Source organism: Conger conger, chromosome 12 (assembly GCF_963514075.1).
Source record: "Conger conger chromosome 12, fConCon1.1, whole genome shotgun sequence".
In the NCBI taxonomy this organism is placed as follows: Eukaryota; Metazoa; Chordata; class Actinopteri; order Anguilliformes; family Congridae; genus Conger; species Conger conger.
The window spans coordinates 8,534,331-8,549,625 of record NC_083771.1 but is presented as its reverse complement, the minus strand read 5'-3'; the positions used below and the strand labels follow the sequence as shown (position 1 = coordinate 8,549,625).

Below are 15,295 nucleotides of genomic sequence, written 5' to 3'. Positions count from 1 at the left end.
GCTTTACAGATCCCATGTCACTTATTGCAAAGAGTAGTGGGTTCTCAAATTCCCTATATGACTATCTTCCCAGTTATATTGGTGAAATAAAACCCTGAGTTGATGCCTGGTGAGTCTTCCGGCACAAAATGGCTGTCAGGAATGTTCCAGATGGCGGTAGGTTTCATACTGGGCGAGGCAGCCCCTGCCCGTTGTACAGCATTATAAGATCCATTGGAGGGCCATTTTTGTTCCTTATTGTTGTCGCTATTAGAACGCAGGATTGCTCATTCCCATCTGACTTCATGCACAAGTCGAGTTTGCAAGCTGCACAGACCCTGGTGAACTGTGCCTGTTTCTTGCACGGGTTTGATGCAGTTCAGATCCTAAAGAGAGGAACAGGCTGCAGGCTCCTTCCCCCCCCCAAGCCCTGGCCTGCAGTAGTGAGGTCTGAGACGCTCTTAAAAACCAGCTGAAACGGAAGGTAGAGCAGCACTAGCTTCCGCCAGGTGACATATACGCAAGTGAAACAGATCTTTCGGGGGGGGGGGATTTTTGGAGGGTGGGAAGTGAATTTGACTGACAGGGGAAGCAGAGCCGTGGCCTTTAGCGCTAGCTCTGTAGTAGCTCTAGGGGGGGAAGAAACCTGAAAGGATATTGATTGGAGGGGAACGGAAAATGACAGACATTTGATCTAAATACACACTCACCGGTACAGCTTTTTAAATGCATCATAAAATATTGTTTTCCAAGAAGTGGATGGAAAAAAACGGTGTGAAAAAACACAAGAACACTTTTCTAGTTTTTTGGGGAAAATATCTCCCGTGTTCGTATGGTTATGAAGAATTGACAAAATTGAGGAGGATTTCAGCTCATCTTTAAACGTCCCAGAGTGGCCGCATGCTCCAGCTTGCGTGCTGCGATGTGTTAAAGACAGGAACAGAGGGAGGACTAGGCCCAACATCTCCTGCTCTGCATTTCTGTAAGAGTACCGCCCTGTCCTAGGCTACGAGGATTTGGTTCAGCAAAGCCCTGATGTGAAAATGTCAACAGTGACGCTCGCAAAATGGCCGTCAGGGCAGCTACCACGACGATGCCAAATGCAAATTCCTTTTAATGCTCAACTCAACTATTCATTTTTGGCCAGTAGTTCTGTTGCTATTGCGGTCGTCGTTCCTACTGTCATTGCTGTTATTATTTTTGCCATTATTTTGTTTACGACCAGTTACTCTGGTTGTGATTTTACTGCTCTCGCTACATCAATGTTTAAGTACACTCTGGTAATGTTTACATAAGTACTTCCTGGAAAAACTGCATATCGACATTGATTTATGTGAGAGAGTAAGGGAAGAGAGAAGAACAGAGAGAGAGAAGGGGAGAGAGAGGAGAGTGTGATCGGAGAGAGAGAGATGAGAGAGAATGGGAGAGAGGAGAGAAAGGGAGAGAGGTGAAAAACAGAACAGGAAAGAGAGAGGTGAGAGGCAGACAGAGAAGGGCAGAGAAAGAGAGTAGAGGGAGAAAGAGATGAGTTTCCCAGCATGCACTCCGTGCACTCAAGGTCCCTGCGCACCGGCCTGTTTATAATTGGGCAGTGGCCCGGGAACCCAACGGCAGGTTTTGGTCTCCGTGGTGACACCAGCTGCCCGACACCTTCAACCGCCACCCCGTGGAGCCTGCGGCCATGGAAACACAGCCGCGGTAACCTGTTAACCTGCGAGCTGGTCCACGTGCAGCCATGGAAACACAGCCGCGGTAACCTGTTAACCGCCGAGCTGGTCCGCGTGTGGCCATGCCTCTCTCACAAGGGCTACCCACAATCCCCAGCTGCTCAAAAAACCCAGAAAACAGCCAAAGGACGGTGGCTGAGAACAGCAAACCAAATATTTCAAACATTCAGGTTCAGACCGTGTGTGTAAGACTTTACTGGCACTTATGTGGGGAGTGATTAACAGCCCCTCCGTCTGTATGTATGAATGAATGAATAACACAGGTCACAGCCACTAAAAGGCATAAGCCTAATAAATTAGTGATGGAAGCAAAGAGGGTGCCGATTCTCTGGCCGGTTCGGACCAGTATTGACCAGTATAAGCGGGTTCTGAACCTGGGCCAGTGCCGCACAGCTGCAAACACACACTCATACACACACTCACACGCATGCTCATACACACACAGACACATGCATTCTCTCACACACACACACACACACACACACACACACACACACACACACACACAGACACAAGCACCCTGTGTCTATTCTGCATTAGCAGCGTGTGATGTGAGTGTACAGTGGGCTCTCTCTCTCTACAGCTGCTGTTGTATGACCTGGGGCCAGCAGTTAAAATTCATGCTGGAGCTCCATGTTCTACATGCACAGCACAGCGGGACACGCGGGTGAGTGTGTGTGTGTGTGAGAATGTGTGTGTGCATGTGTGTTTGTGTCTGTGTGCGTGCACGTGAATGTGCGTATATGTGTGTGTGAGTGTGTCTGTGTCTGTGTTTGAGTGTGTGTGTGTGTGTGTGTGTGCATATCTGTGTGTGAGTGTGTGTGTGTGTGTGTGTGCATATCTGTGTGTGCGCATAGGAGTGTGTGCATGTGTATGTGCGTATCTGTGTGTGTGTATGTGCATATCTGTGTGAGAGTGAGTGTGTGTGTGTGTGTGAGTGCATGTGTGTGTATGCATCTATCTGAGAATGAGTGTGTGAGAGAGAGAGTGTGTGTGTGTGAGGTTGAGTCTATGCGTGTGCAAGGGAGTGTGTGTGAGAGGGTTGGGAGGCCTGCTCATAGAAGCACATCTTTCTCACAGTAGCACAGAATTTATGATATTATCACAGTTATTATTGCACTCTGCAGGGATAATGGAGTAGCGCTAATGCTAATTTGCATGTTAGCTCTGTTTGATTAAGGGTATCAGAGCACATTAAATCCTGAGTCTGAATCTTTATGGCTTTCAGGAGCGCTGATGTATTGCATGCAACACAGCCAATAGCATCGCAGAGATGACTCACTCCGCCGCTTTGGAGCGCCGATCACGGTCACCAACGGCACACAGGGGCACCACAACCACATTCATGGTCAAGAACGGGACTAGAACCAGGTTCATGCTTGTGAATGGCACCAAAGCTGCGTTCACGGACAAGAACGGGACTAGAACTGTGTTGAAAGCACATTCACGGTTCTGAGGTTTATTAAAGCGATCACTCACAGTTTCTAGCCATTTTTCCAGGCTTTTATTTACAGCCAGATAACACATTCTGTAAATACACACAAAACACTGGCACCGTTTATTCACCAACCCAGCAGACTCCCTATCCAGGAAAACTAACAGCCCTGCAGTCAGCAGCTGTTCTTAATACTTTATCACCTGGGACTGCACGTGTGCCTACATTTGTCTTCTTTGAACTTGTTTTCTTTTTTGTTAGGAACGTGGGGATTTGAACAAACAACCCTCTGGTTACAGGCAGGGAGATGCAGAGCTGCACTGTAGCACAGGGGTGGAGCTGGCTATCCAACAGCCCTGTTTGTCGGAGCTCCCTGAGGGAGAGCAGCCAGTCAGGAAGCGGCTAGGGGGGCACAGGGCCCTGGGTTTCGGGGGACGCACGCCCGGTGTTCACGTCCCGCTGAGTGACAGGCTCCCGACCCTCTTCGCTAACGACAGCCCCGCGAGGAGCCCCGCGACAACGCTGGCCCAGAGCTCAGACAGCTCCTCAAAATGGCCGTCACACAAACGGCACCGACGAGGGCGCACGTTGAATATTAAAAAACCAACACCCAGGCGACATCATTAGATACTGAACGTCTACCTGTCAATCAAAGCCGGCCTGCTGCGTGTGTGTGTGTGTGTGTGTGTGGGGGGGGGGGGGGGGGGTCATGATGGGTACGCAGGTCTGGTTCAGAAGGGGCAGACTGCGCACCCCTGGGTCACCCCCCCGCCCCGCGTCTCTCTGCACGGACACCGAGGACGTGACAAATCAAATAATACAGATGGCCGAGCATTTTTTTCCTTTTTTTTTTCCATCAGAGCACTTTATTCCCACTTTCCTTCCCTTCCCTCCGCGCTCCGGGTCCCCGCTGCTGCAGAGGGATGTGAAGGGAATGTTCAAAGAGAGCTTTGTCTGGGAAGGGCCGCGCTTCCGCAAATCGCACGGACAACATTTGCAAAACAAAGAGAGGCAATTATTTCAACAATGAGAACGAGCTGTGTGGGCTCTTTCTGCCACATAAAAGCTTGCGCGGTTCAGAATTTATCACCCCCTCCACACCACCCACCCCCGTTTTCTTGTGTGCCGGAATTAAATACCTGTATCCGTCGCCTGCATGTCAAAACGCACAGGGCTGAAATACCTGAGTGGAGGGGTGCAGGTTTCCTGAGAACATCAGCCAAATGCACACATGTGAGTGCAGCAGCATGTAGCTGTAAGGAAGTGATGAGCTGATTAATGGTGCGTGAGCTCAGGACAGGTTAACTGGGTGTGACCAGCTAGTTAGTAAACAAGTCACACTGTGTGTGTGTATGAGTGTGTGTCTGTGTGTGTGTGTGAGTTTGTGAGTGTGAGTTTGTGAGTGTGTGAGTGTGTGAGTGTGTGCGTATGAGTGTGTGAGTGTGTGAGTTTGTGAGTGTGTGAGTGTGTGAGTTTGTGAGTGTGTGAGAGTGTGAGTGTGAGTGTGAGTTTGTGAGTGTGTGAGTGTGTGAGTGTGTGCGTGTGAGCATGTGAGTGTGTGTGTGTGAGTGTGTGAGTGTGTGTGAGTGTGTGAGTGTGTGTGTGTGTGTGTGTGAGTGTGTGTGTGTGTGTGTGTGAGTGTGTGTGTGTGAGTGTGTGAGTGTGAGTGTGTGAGTGTGTAAGTGTGTGTGTGTGTGTGTGTGTGAGTGTGTGTGTGTGTGAGTGTGTGTGTGAGTGTGTGAGTGTGTGTGTGAGTGTGTGTGTGAGTGTGTGAGTGTGTGTGTGTGTGTGTGTGTGAGTGTGTGTGTGTGAGTGTGTAAGTGTGTGTGTGTGTGTGTGTGAGTGTGTGTGTGTGAGTGTGTGTGTGTGTGTGTGTGTGAGTGTGTGTGTGAGTGTGTAAGTGTGTGTGTGTGTGTGTGTGAGTGTGTGTGTGAGTGTGTGTGTGTGTGAGTGTGTGTGTGTGTGTGTGTGTGAGTGTGTGTGTGTGAGTGTGTAAGTGTGTGTGTGTGTGTGTGTGAGTGTGTGTGTGTGTGAGTGTGTGTGTGAGTGTGTGAGTGTGTGAGTGAGTGTGAGTGTGTGAGTGAGTGTGAGTGTGTGTGTGTGAGTGTGTAAGTGTGTGTGTGTGTGTGTGTGAGTGTGTGTGTGTGTGAGTGTGTGTGTGAGTGTGTGAGTGTGTGAGTGTGTGAGTGTGTGAGTGAGTGTGTGAGTGTGTGAGTGTGTGAGTGTGTGAGTGTGTGAGTGAGTGTGTGAGTGTGTGAGTGTGTGAGTGTGTGAGTGTGTGTGTGTCTCCTGTGCACGTTTTGCTGGCGAGCCCTTCGCACTGCTCAGGGAGGGGGCGGGATCTCTGCACCTTTCCCTGCCAATCAGGCAGCCCCTCCACCTGGGCGGCCCTGAGCCCACCTGTTCCTGCAGGTACGCTGAGAGCAGGGGGCCGGCTAATGAGCTCCAGAGGCCCTGCCCATCTATTATTCATCCCCCAGAAATTACCATGGAGAGTCAGCCGCTTTGGATGAATAATTGATTCTGTCTCTCCCGCTAATGCTGGAACATGCAGGGCTTCTGACAGACAGGGAACACGTGGGGGGTGAGGTGGGGGGCTCAGAGAGATTCGTGGAGTTAAGGGCAGAAAAAATCTGTCCAGCAAGAAAAATGGAAGAAAAATGAAAGAAATTGCAATGCTGCCCCACCTGTAGGGGGTGCTGTTTCCCAGGCTGAGGGTGTGTGCTCCTGATTTAATGCAGATTTACAGGTCATCTGCTTTTAAAAGGTTTTCTGCCCTCTAACCCCCAAGCCAAGATTAATTGTGACTGACACAAACAGGCTTATTACAGGTTATTTCAGAGAAAGACAGAAAGAAAGAGAAGTGGGAAGGAAAGAGGGAGAGAGAGGGAAAGAGAGAGAAAGACAGAGAGAGAGGGAGAGAGAGATGAGAGAAACAGAGAGGGAGAGAGAGGGAAAGAAAGAGGGAGAGAAAGATGGAGAGGGAGAGAGGGAGAGAAAGAGGGAGAGAGAAAAGGAGAGGGAGAGAAAGAGAGAGAGCCTCTCGCCCTGGGGCCCTGCATATGTTCAGACTGCGACGAGTCTCTCACCCGCTGAGACCAGAGCCATATGCGGTTAATGACTTCCTTTCACTCCTGTTCCAGTTCAAATAAAATGTTTGTTGTCTTGTCGCGGGTGTTTAATTTAAGCAGGCGCTATAATTTGAAGGTAACGCCCGTTTGAAGTGGTTTGGTCGATAGCCACTCTGAATTCGACAAGCTCCTCAAACAGTCAATGAACGGGGGGGGGGGGTTGACCCTGATGCAGTCATCAACATCAATGCAGCAAGGCAGGCCAGCTGCAGCTATTCACACAGCACACTCCACTTACTGTACTGCCTTTAATATCACCACTCCACTTCCTGTAGTTCCTTTAATATCGCCACTCCACTTCCTGTAGTTTCATTAATATCACCACTCCACTTCCTGTAGTTCCATTAATATCACCACTCCACTTCCTGTAGTTCCTTTAATATCACCACTCCACTTCCGGTAGTTCCTTTAATATCACCACTCCACTTCCTGTAGTTCCTTTAATATCACCACTCCACTTCCTGTAGTTCCTTTAATATCACCACTCCACTTCCTGTAGTTCCTTTAATATCACCACTCCACTTACTGTAGTTCCTTTAATATCACCACTCCACTTACTATACTGCCTTTAATATCACCACTCCACTTCCTGTAGTCCACTTAATAACAACACTCCACTTCCTGTACTCCTCCTAATAACACCACCCCACTTCCTGTACTCCCTTTAATAACCCCATTCTATGTCCTCTAGTTTTTCTGCTGTATGAGGTTAGTTTGTATGACTCACTGATGATTGATAGCATGTGGTAGCTGTCAATGGTGGAGTTCCAGGAAGACATATTTATAGAAAGTGTTTTGCTGGAAATAAATGGCCCTGTACAAGCTTGTAGTTGCCTTTGATGTGGTGTGCCCTTGCTACAACCAACTAAACACTTTCACAGAGACCCCTTTAGATACAGGTAAAGGTAAGCTCAGTCTCTGTCCAGAGGGAGCAGCTGCACAGGAACAGCCTCATCCCAGCACTTATAATGGGACAGGCCAGATGACAGCAGGCTGACCACACTGTTCAGTCTGAGGGGCTTGTGCAGGGAAGGGGGAGAGTGGGAGGCACACCAACCGAGTGTGTCGCTAGGATAGGAGGTACACCTGAGAGAAACCGTGCCTTCACCTGCTGAGAATATTATTCACTGAGAGAGGGGGGGGGGGGGGGGGGGGAGAGAGATAGGGGAGGGAGAAAGAGAGGAGAGAGAGGGGAGGGAGAGAGAGAAAGAGGGGAGGGAGAGAGAGAGAGAGAGAGAAAGAGGGGAGAGAGGGGGGAGTGAGAGTGAGGGGAGAGAGAGAGAAAGGGGAGAGAGAGAGAAAGAGGGGAGGGAGAGGGAGAGGGGAGGGAGAGAGAGAGAGCAGGGGGTGGGGTGGGTGACAGAGGTAGGGAGAGAAAGAGGGGAGGGGGAGAGAGAGGGAGAGAGAGAGGAGGGGGAGAGAGGGAGAGGGGAGAGAGAGGGAGAGGAGGGGGGGAGAGAGAGAGAGGGGAGGGAGAGAGAGAGAGCAGGGGGGTGGGGTGGGTGACAGAGGTAGGGAGAGAGAGCAGGGAGAGTGGGGGATGGGGGATGGGGGATGGGGGACAGGGGTGGCTTTGTTGCCCCAGGGGGACTCTATGACTGTATGAGGTGAGCCTCTGATTATAGTAATTCAGACTCCTATAACCACTGCTGTCTGTCTGAGGAGCAGAGTAGAGCCATCACCCATCACCTCCAAACACTCTACCTCAGTTCAATATCTGCCAACACCGTGACAGAAGTCATTTTCTGCAGACAACCAAAATCACGAGCCCCACTCCAGCAGGTTAGAACGATTCACTCCTCCAGTGCTCCTCGGCAGAGAAGCGCAAACCGTACCCAGGGCCCTGCCGATGAAGACGCTCTCGCCGAGCGCTTCCCTTCCTAATCGCTGTTCTGATGCAACATAAGCGACGGCATATTCGGTGACAGATGAGAAACAGGTGCTGCGCCGTCTATCCGATTACAATGCCCGCCGCAAAGAAACGGATATTACCATATTAAATTAAACATCATCCAAATTGAGCTGGTCAAAAGGAAGAGGAGGCTTGCCTCAGAAACGTGGCGGTTTGAACACGCTCTCTCCAGGGACGCACGGCACATATTCTCTATTAATTACGAGACATGATGAATATGTAATGATAGGAGGAATGTGAAACATCTGTGCTGACCCAGAGGTGAGGGGAGGGGGGGTAATGGAACTCTTGGGTGTTTTTTTTTTTGGGGGGGCGGGGGTATGAATGAAACTGGAGATGGGGGGGAGGGCGCACTTCTGCAATTAGTGCCAGACCAGAGCACACAGGGGTCCCCCGTCTCTGTGACCCTGAAGGAGGGGGGCAGGTAGTTCCGCCGGCCCCATGAAAGCATCCGGAGAGAGAGGGTAATTAGAGCAGGACGGAAACCGGGCCCCTGAGATTCCCATCCCACATTCCCAGTCCCACAGCACTCCCAATCACGGAAGAGTCACCTGATTAATGTTAATGGACCCAGATGCTCGCCTGCCACACCCCCTCTCTGTCAGACACACACACACACACACACACACACACACACACATACTCCTAAGCGCAGACACACACGAACACACACACACACACGCGCACACACACACACACACACACACACACATACTCCTAAGCCCAGACACACACGAACACACACACACACACACACACACACACACACACACACACACACACATACTCCTAAGCCCAGACACACACGCACCCACACGCACCCACACACACACACACACACACACACACACGAACACACACACATACTCCTAAGCCCAGACACACATGCACCCACACACACACATACATACATACATACACACCCCGCACACATATGCACACACACATACACACACACACCCATGCGTAGATACACACACACACACACCCTTCTGCTTTCAGCCAAAACCAGCAGGGCGCGGGGGAGCACACAGGATATAGAGTCGTGTTCCTGCCTGACAAACGCTCAGACTCTACTCACCGCCCAACACGGGGAGCGCTCCGGGTCACATGACCACATGAGCCAATCGCAGCGGCGCCTCAGCGCAGCACGTTGGCGGGAGGCGGCGCGCTAATTAAACCCGCCGGGCCGCGCAGGCGATGCGCCAGAACCCGCGGTCAGGGCGAGGGAAAGGCCACCCTCCCCCCCCCCCTCCCGCCGGGCTGGGAGACGCACTGCGCCCACGTCCCGCGCCGTGCGGGGATGCCAGGCCAGCCTGATGGGACATCAGAGCAGGGACAGCATCAGAGCCGCCGCCGGGGGGAGGGGGCGAGTGATGGATTCAAAGAACTCGCTAATTTTATGACGTTTCCCGCAAGCGCATTAACTCCCACAAACCTCCTCTGCCTCATCTTCTCAGACCCAGGGGCAACAGCACAGCCTGGCTCCCTCTCTCTCTCTCTCTCTCTCTCTCTCTCTTCCTCTTCTCTCTCTCCCTCTGTTTCTCTCTCTCTTTTCTCTCTCTGTGTCTCTCTCCCTCTCTGTTTCTCTCTATCTCTCTCCTGTCCTTCCATCTCTCTTTCTCTCTCATCTTATTCCAACTCTCTCTCTGCCCACCCCCTCTCCCATGGAGCCGAATAAATAAATGCATGAGGTTAAAACTCCAATTTCAATAAGCCTCTACTCCATCTTACTGCCCATTATAGACCGGAGAACCTCCCAGTCCCACTTGAAAGGCAGATTACAGCACCACCCTCCTCTCGGTGGAACCTCCCAAGTTCCACCCCTTCATCCCGGACGAGACCCCGAAACCTCTCATAGAGGCCCTAATCCAGTCCCGTGTGGCCCAGAGTCAGGGAGAGAGAAAGTAGGGGGGTAGTTTCTTCTATTCCCAGTTCTCACATTTATAGGAGGGGTGCAAATGAACAGTGTCGTGATTGCACCCCCCCCCCACCCCATACCACGATGCAAGCTGGTGCACAGACATGTTAACCCACTAACCACCCATTGAACCCCCTTTCAGTGCACGCAGCATCGACTCCGGGGTGCAATACCACATTTCGCAGCCACGCTGGGAAGAGTTTCAGTGAAAATTTAATTAGCTCTGAACCATAACAACCTCCCAGTCCTGCTCCTAAAAATAAAGCACACACACACATACACGCACACGCACACGCACACATACACACACGCGTGCGCATACACACACACACCAAGGCTAATTCTAATTTCTTCTGGGTTTAAAAACACTTCTTCCCCGCAACATAAGAGAATTTCCATGCGATAGGGAAATAGCAGACGGTAGTAGCATGTAATTCTGCCTTAAGGCGCTGCTACCCTTCTCATCCCGGACTGCAGGAAACAGACACACTTTACACTGGCCTACATCCCATTACATATCACACCATAATCTGCAGAGATAAAAACGCCTTAGAACACGGCTGCCATTTTGACTCCTTTCCAAAACATGTTGGCAGAATATCCTAGCGCTTTACATGGTATGTATAGTCCTACTGCCAGCACACACATGATCTATTATTAAAACCTACTCCCGTATCTTTATGTATGCCTGCATTACTCCAGGGCTGTCAATCTGTCATCTTGTGGACACAGATTGAACCATCTCTGTGTGTGTGTATGCGTGTGTGTGAGTGTTGGGAACGAGATAAATCTTTTAAATTGAAGGTTCTACAGGTGGCGCATGTAACTGGTGAATCAACATTATGATCATGAACATACGCACATAAATAATCAGAAATGACATTAAAATCCTCACTCAGGTAGATGATGAGCCCATAGCTGGTAGATTCAGGCCTATGGGGCCGGTGTAGTGCCTGTTCAGTCAACAGCGAACCGAAGTGACTGCTAAGAAAAAAAACCCTCGCCGCTCACCTTCCCAAAATCCCGCACGTCGAAGAGGTCGAAGGGGTCGAAGAGCTCGCTGCTGCGGAGGCCAAACTTATCGTGGCACACCTTGAGGAACGTCCGGATGTTCTTCAGACACAGAAACTGTAACGGAGAATAAAAACACAAGTCAGAAACTATCAGCTTCTACGATAGACAGCAGACAGAACAAACTCTGGACCGACACAATCATACGGGGTCTCATTTTTGTGTGTTTTTTGGTTGGATGCCTTATTATCCGTGTAAAGCCTGTTACCCCTCTAAACACTTTCTGTGGACCTTTTGAAGAAAGGTCATTTTATAATAACAGTAATATTATAATTTATTTGTTTTACTTTTCTTTCCTCGGAAATCCATATGTGTCAGACTCTCGCATCTAAAATACACATTTTTAGACAGCTCCGAATATCTCCCGGATACATGTTCGTGGGATAAACAAAATCAACATATTCACAATCCTTTCATCAGCTTTAATAAGCAACATCAGCAGGTAGCTGTTTTTCGCGAACATTCTTTCATTTCCTGGAGGTGACAGACAGCTCTGTTCATTTCCGGCTCCTGTGGCGGTAATTAAAGCAACAGATTGTTTACGGCGATTTCGCCGCCCGGTCTGGGCGGATACGGCCCCGTCGCCGCTCCTGATTGGCCGTCCCTGTGTGGCGGGGTCCCTGTAGTCTCCCCGCGCACACACACACACCCCTCCACCCCGAATGCGTGCCGCGGGAGAAGGCGACACCATCCATCCCCCCACTTGAGTAATTGAAAAACACACAACGACAGCCTCGGGAGGAGGCCTCGCCCCAGTCCCTCCACGGAGCTCCGCACTCGGAAGATTACATTAGCGAGGCGGCAGATACCAGAGATACCAAACACGCGTCCCCGAGCGGTTTATTACCATAACTCCGCCAGGAACACATCCCCGCGCGTAAACACACCGTAAGGAGAGTAACTCCACCAGGAGAAGACGTCCCTGGGCGTAAACGCACTGTAAGGAGCTGCTCACAGGAAGCAAAGTGATTTCTGGATCCTTTTCACCACAGACTGGGACCAGAGGGGAATTAAGTTATCGTACGGGTGTGTCATAAACAGGAAGTGAGCGGGCTGCTGGGATACGCTCGGGAGTGTATGAGTGTTTTTTTGTGTGTGCATGAATGTATGTGTGTGTGCGAGTGTGTGTGTGTGTATGTGTGTACAAGTGTATGTGTGTGTATGTGTGTGTTTGTGTGTGTATGAGTCTATGTGTGTGTGTGTGTGTGTGCACGCGTGTGTGTGTGTATGCACATGCGAGTGTGTGTGTGTGTGTGTGTGTGTGTGTCTTGGGCGCAGGGCAGGAGAGACATGCCGATGGAGCCACAACACAACAAAATGCTCAGTCATTTCCTGTTTGGCTGTGCAGGCTACATTTATCTCACAGCAGTAACACAGCTGACACAAGCCTTTTACTTACATGGGTTTGACTTTATGGTTTTATAGGTTTACCTTTTCGAAGGAGTCACCTTTCCCTGGTCCCATTTGGTCCCATTTGTCTGCTAACCTTTTAAAATGGTGGCCAGAAGTCAGGTCAGAAAGAGGGCACACCTGTTCTTTAATCGGTAAAGCAGGTCACATTAAACCAATTTGTCAGAGTATAAAAGCAAAGTGGAAAAGGTGTGTCGATTTTTCAGGCAGAATTGGCACCGGCTCGGGGATGAAATGGGTGCGGATTCCCCCAAATTTCTCATTTTTGATCCGCTGGTGAGTCGCAGATTAGATTTCTTTCTGGCAGGGTCAAACGGAGAGCTCTCCGGTCTGCGAGCCGCTGTTGTGCAGTGGACTGGAAGGAGAGCTCTATTCCTGGGGAGTGTTCCTCAGAACGGATAGATGGATTGCCACAATTTATCCCGTTGTTTATGGTGCTGATGTATAAGGGAAAACGGTTACTGCAGTCACTGAGATGAGACGCTACTGAGGTGAGAAGCTGTGTTTTTATTTCACTGTGAAAATAAAATGGGGCCACACTCCTTTTTAAACTTTCATGATTCATTAAAATTAAGAGTTCTTTTTCTCCAAAACATTATTTCTGTTTTCAATTGACCTTAACAGTTTTATCTGTAATAAAGGATATTTTAGATACAAAATAAGTTTCTGAAGAACTAGTTGCTTTAAAACATAAACTCCCAAAGGCTTCTACACCATTGTAATTCCAAAGATATTTCTCTGATATTTCTGTCATTGAACACGAAAATATTGTCTGGACCAATGAAAAACACATACTATACATGTAATAATATCAAAACCTTGGAAAGCGAACGATCCAGCAATGGCTAAATAAACAAATTTAAGGACATTTTAATTAGTATTACTGACTTTAAATAGCCATAAACAAATATGACTTCAACAGATGAGTCAAATCACAAGCAAAGCTGATTAATTAAATTCCAATATGAATCTGAATATTTTGTCGCGCTTCAACTGACCTGTTGTTTAATGACTGAATTCTACCCCCACCTCCCACTGGTGAACACTGACCCCCCTATCCCTCTTCCTGTGCTAACCTGCTTTAGCCCTGTGCCCAGACCTCGCCTGCTCTCTCAGACACTGACTCACAAGGTTTAGTCGAGCGGCGTTTCCCCTCAAGCGCGGGGTCAAACGTTCACTCTGTTCTTCAAAATCACCGACCATGAAAAAGCTAAACTTTGTTCTTTCCCCCTCAAAGATCTCTGCACAAATCCCCCCACTGCAACACAGCTCGATAACGAGCGTGCCCCTCTCCTGTGTTACAGAAAAAAGTATGTTTTCTCTTTCTAGATGGAGAAAAATCAAACAATGGTGCCAACAATTGTGCCAAGGTATTTACTCCTTTTGTGCTGTGTGAAATCGCACCGAGGAATTGTATCCAATTTTACACATATGCTCGCAAATATGCTATTATCAGTTCCTAATGCTGCCATACAGCATATGAACCTTTATGCGACTATGCACTGATACAGTAGACAGCACATGTGTGTATGGACTATAAACAGCTAAGCGCACGCATCCCAGCTTGTTGTACACAGCTCAAGTTAGATATTTGACAGAGTAACAGGCGGTACTTCTGCAGGAGGCGGTATCGTCACCGATCGCAGACGGCACCAAAGGGCCCCGTGTTTGGGGGCCACGACCTGCAATTTGTTTTTCGCCGCTCCATCTGCGGCAGCGGAAAACGAAAACGGGGCGGAGGATCGCTCGGCAAGCCTGGAAAACAAGCGCCGGCTTAACGGGAGCCTTTGTTGGAATTTGGGGAGATACCTTCTCCCCCGGTCGGCTCGCCGACTGCTGCTCTAGGCAAGCAAAGGGATCCGAGGGTGGGGGAAGGGGTGTTGGGGCATGTGGCAGAGACATGGGGGGTAACAAAGGCCTGTCAGCTCCTGACGGGCCACCCCCCCACCCCACCCACGATGTCACACAGAGAATAATACATTATCCCCGTCCTCCGCGGCTGCCTGCTGCTTTTAATGGTGGGGTACAAATTAAAGCGGAATGAAAGTTCTGTAATAAAGCTGAGTGAGGGGTATGAGAGGGTGGGGGTGGGGGTGGGAGCAGGAGGAGGGGGTGTTCCCTCTCCCCGCTCCTCTCTCCCGCTCTCTGCTGTCAGTCACGCGGTGCAGGGGGGAGATGAAAGCAGCTGTGGAGAGACGGGGAACAGGGAGGGGGCGGGGGGGAGCCCGCAGGGGTCTTCTAGGGGCCGCCGTGTCTGAGGAGGATGAGAACGGGGCATGAGAGGGGAGGCGGCGGAGAGAGAGTGAGTCGGTCTGTCAGTCATTCATTCAGCCAGTTGTTCAGTCATCCGGCCAGTCGGTCAGCCAGTCAGTAATTCAGTCAGTCAGTCTGTCACTCATTCATTCAGTCAGTCTGTCCATAATTCATTCAGCCTGTTAGGTGTTCAGACAGTCACTCAGTGAGTCAGTGAGTCAGTGAGTCAGTGAGTCGATCTGCGGAGGGGGTGCAATGATGAGCTGTGAGCTCGGAGTCCCTCTTAAGAACGTTCTGGAAGGTTGCCCCACAGGTGGGATGTCTGGGAACCCACAGTCATCCTGAGACTAAACCACATGAAGGCTTTTCCACTCCAGACAGTGGGATGAATAGGTGCTGCAGGAGACGAGAGATTAGGATGTGGACGATGAGGGGGGGGGTGGAACCAGTAAGTAA

The 15,295-nt window shown here is 50.0% G+C and overlaps 1 protein-coding gene across 5 annotated transcripts in view; it reads right to left on the bottom strand.

The window, feature by feature from the left end:
• Positions 1 to 15,295, bottom strand: part of LOC133105646 (guanine nucleotide exchange factor VAV2-like) — a 179,236-nt gene that overhangs the window by 106,441 nt on the left and 57,500 nt on the right. For all 5 annotated transcript variants that reach the window (XM_061215866.1, XM_061215870.1, XM_061215867.1 and 2 more), the window contains exon 2: positions 11,117 to 11,233. In XM_061215866.1, coding sequence (XP_061071850.1) covers positions 11,117 to 11,233 — 117 coding nt within the window. The remainder of the gene's footprint in view (positions 1 to 11,116; positions 11,234 to 15,295) is intronic.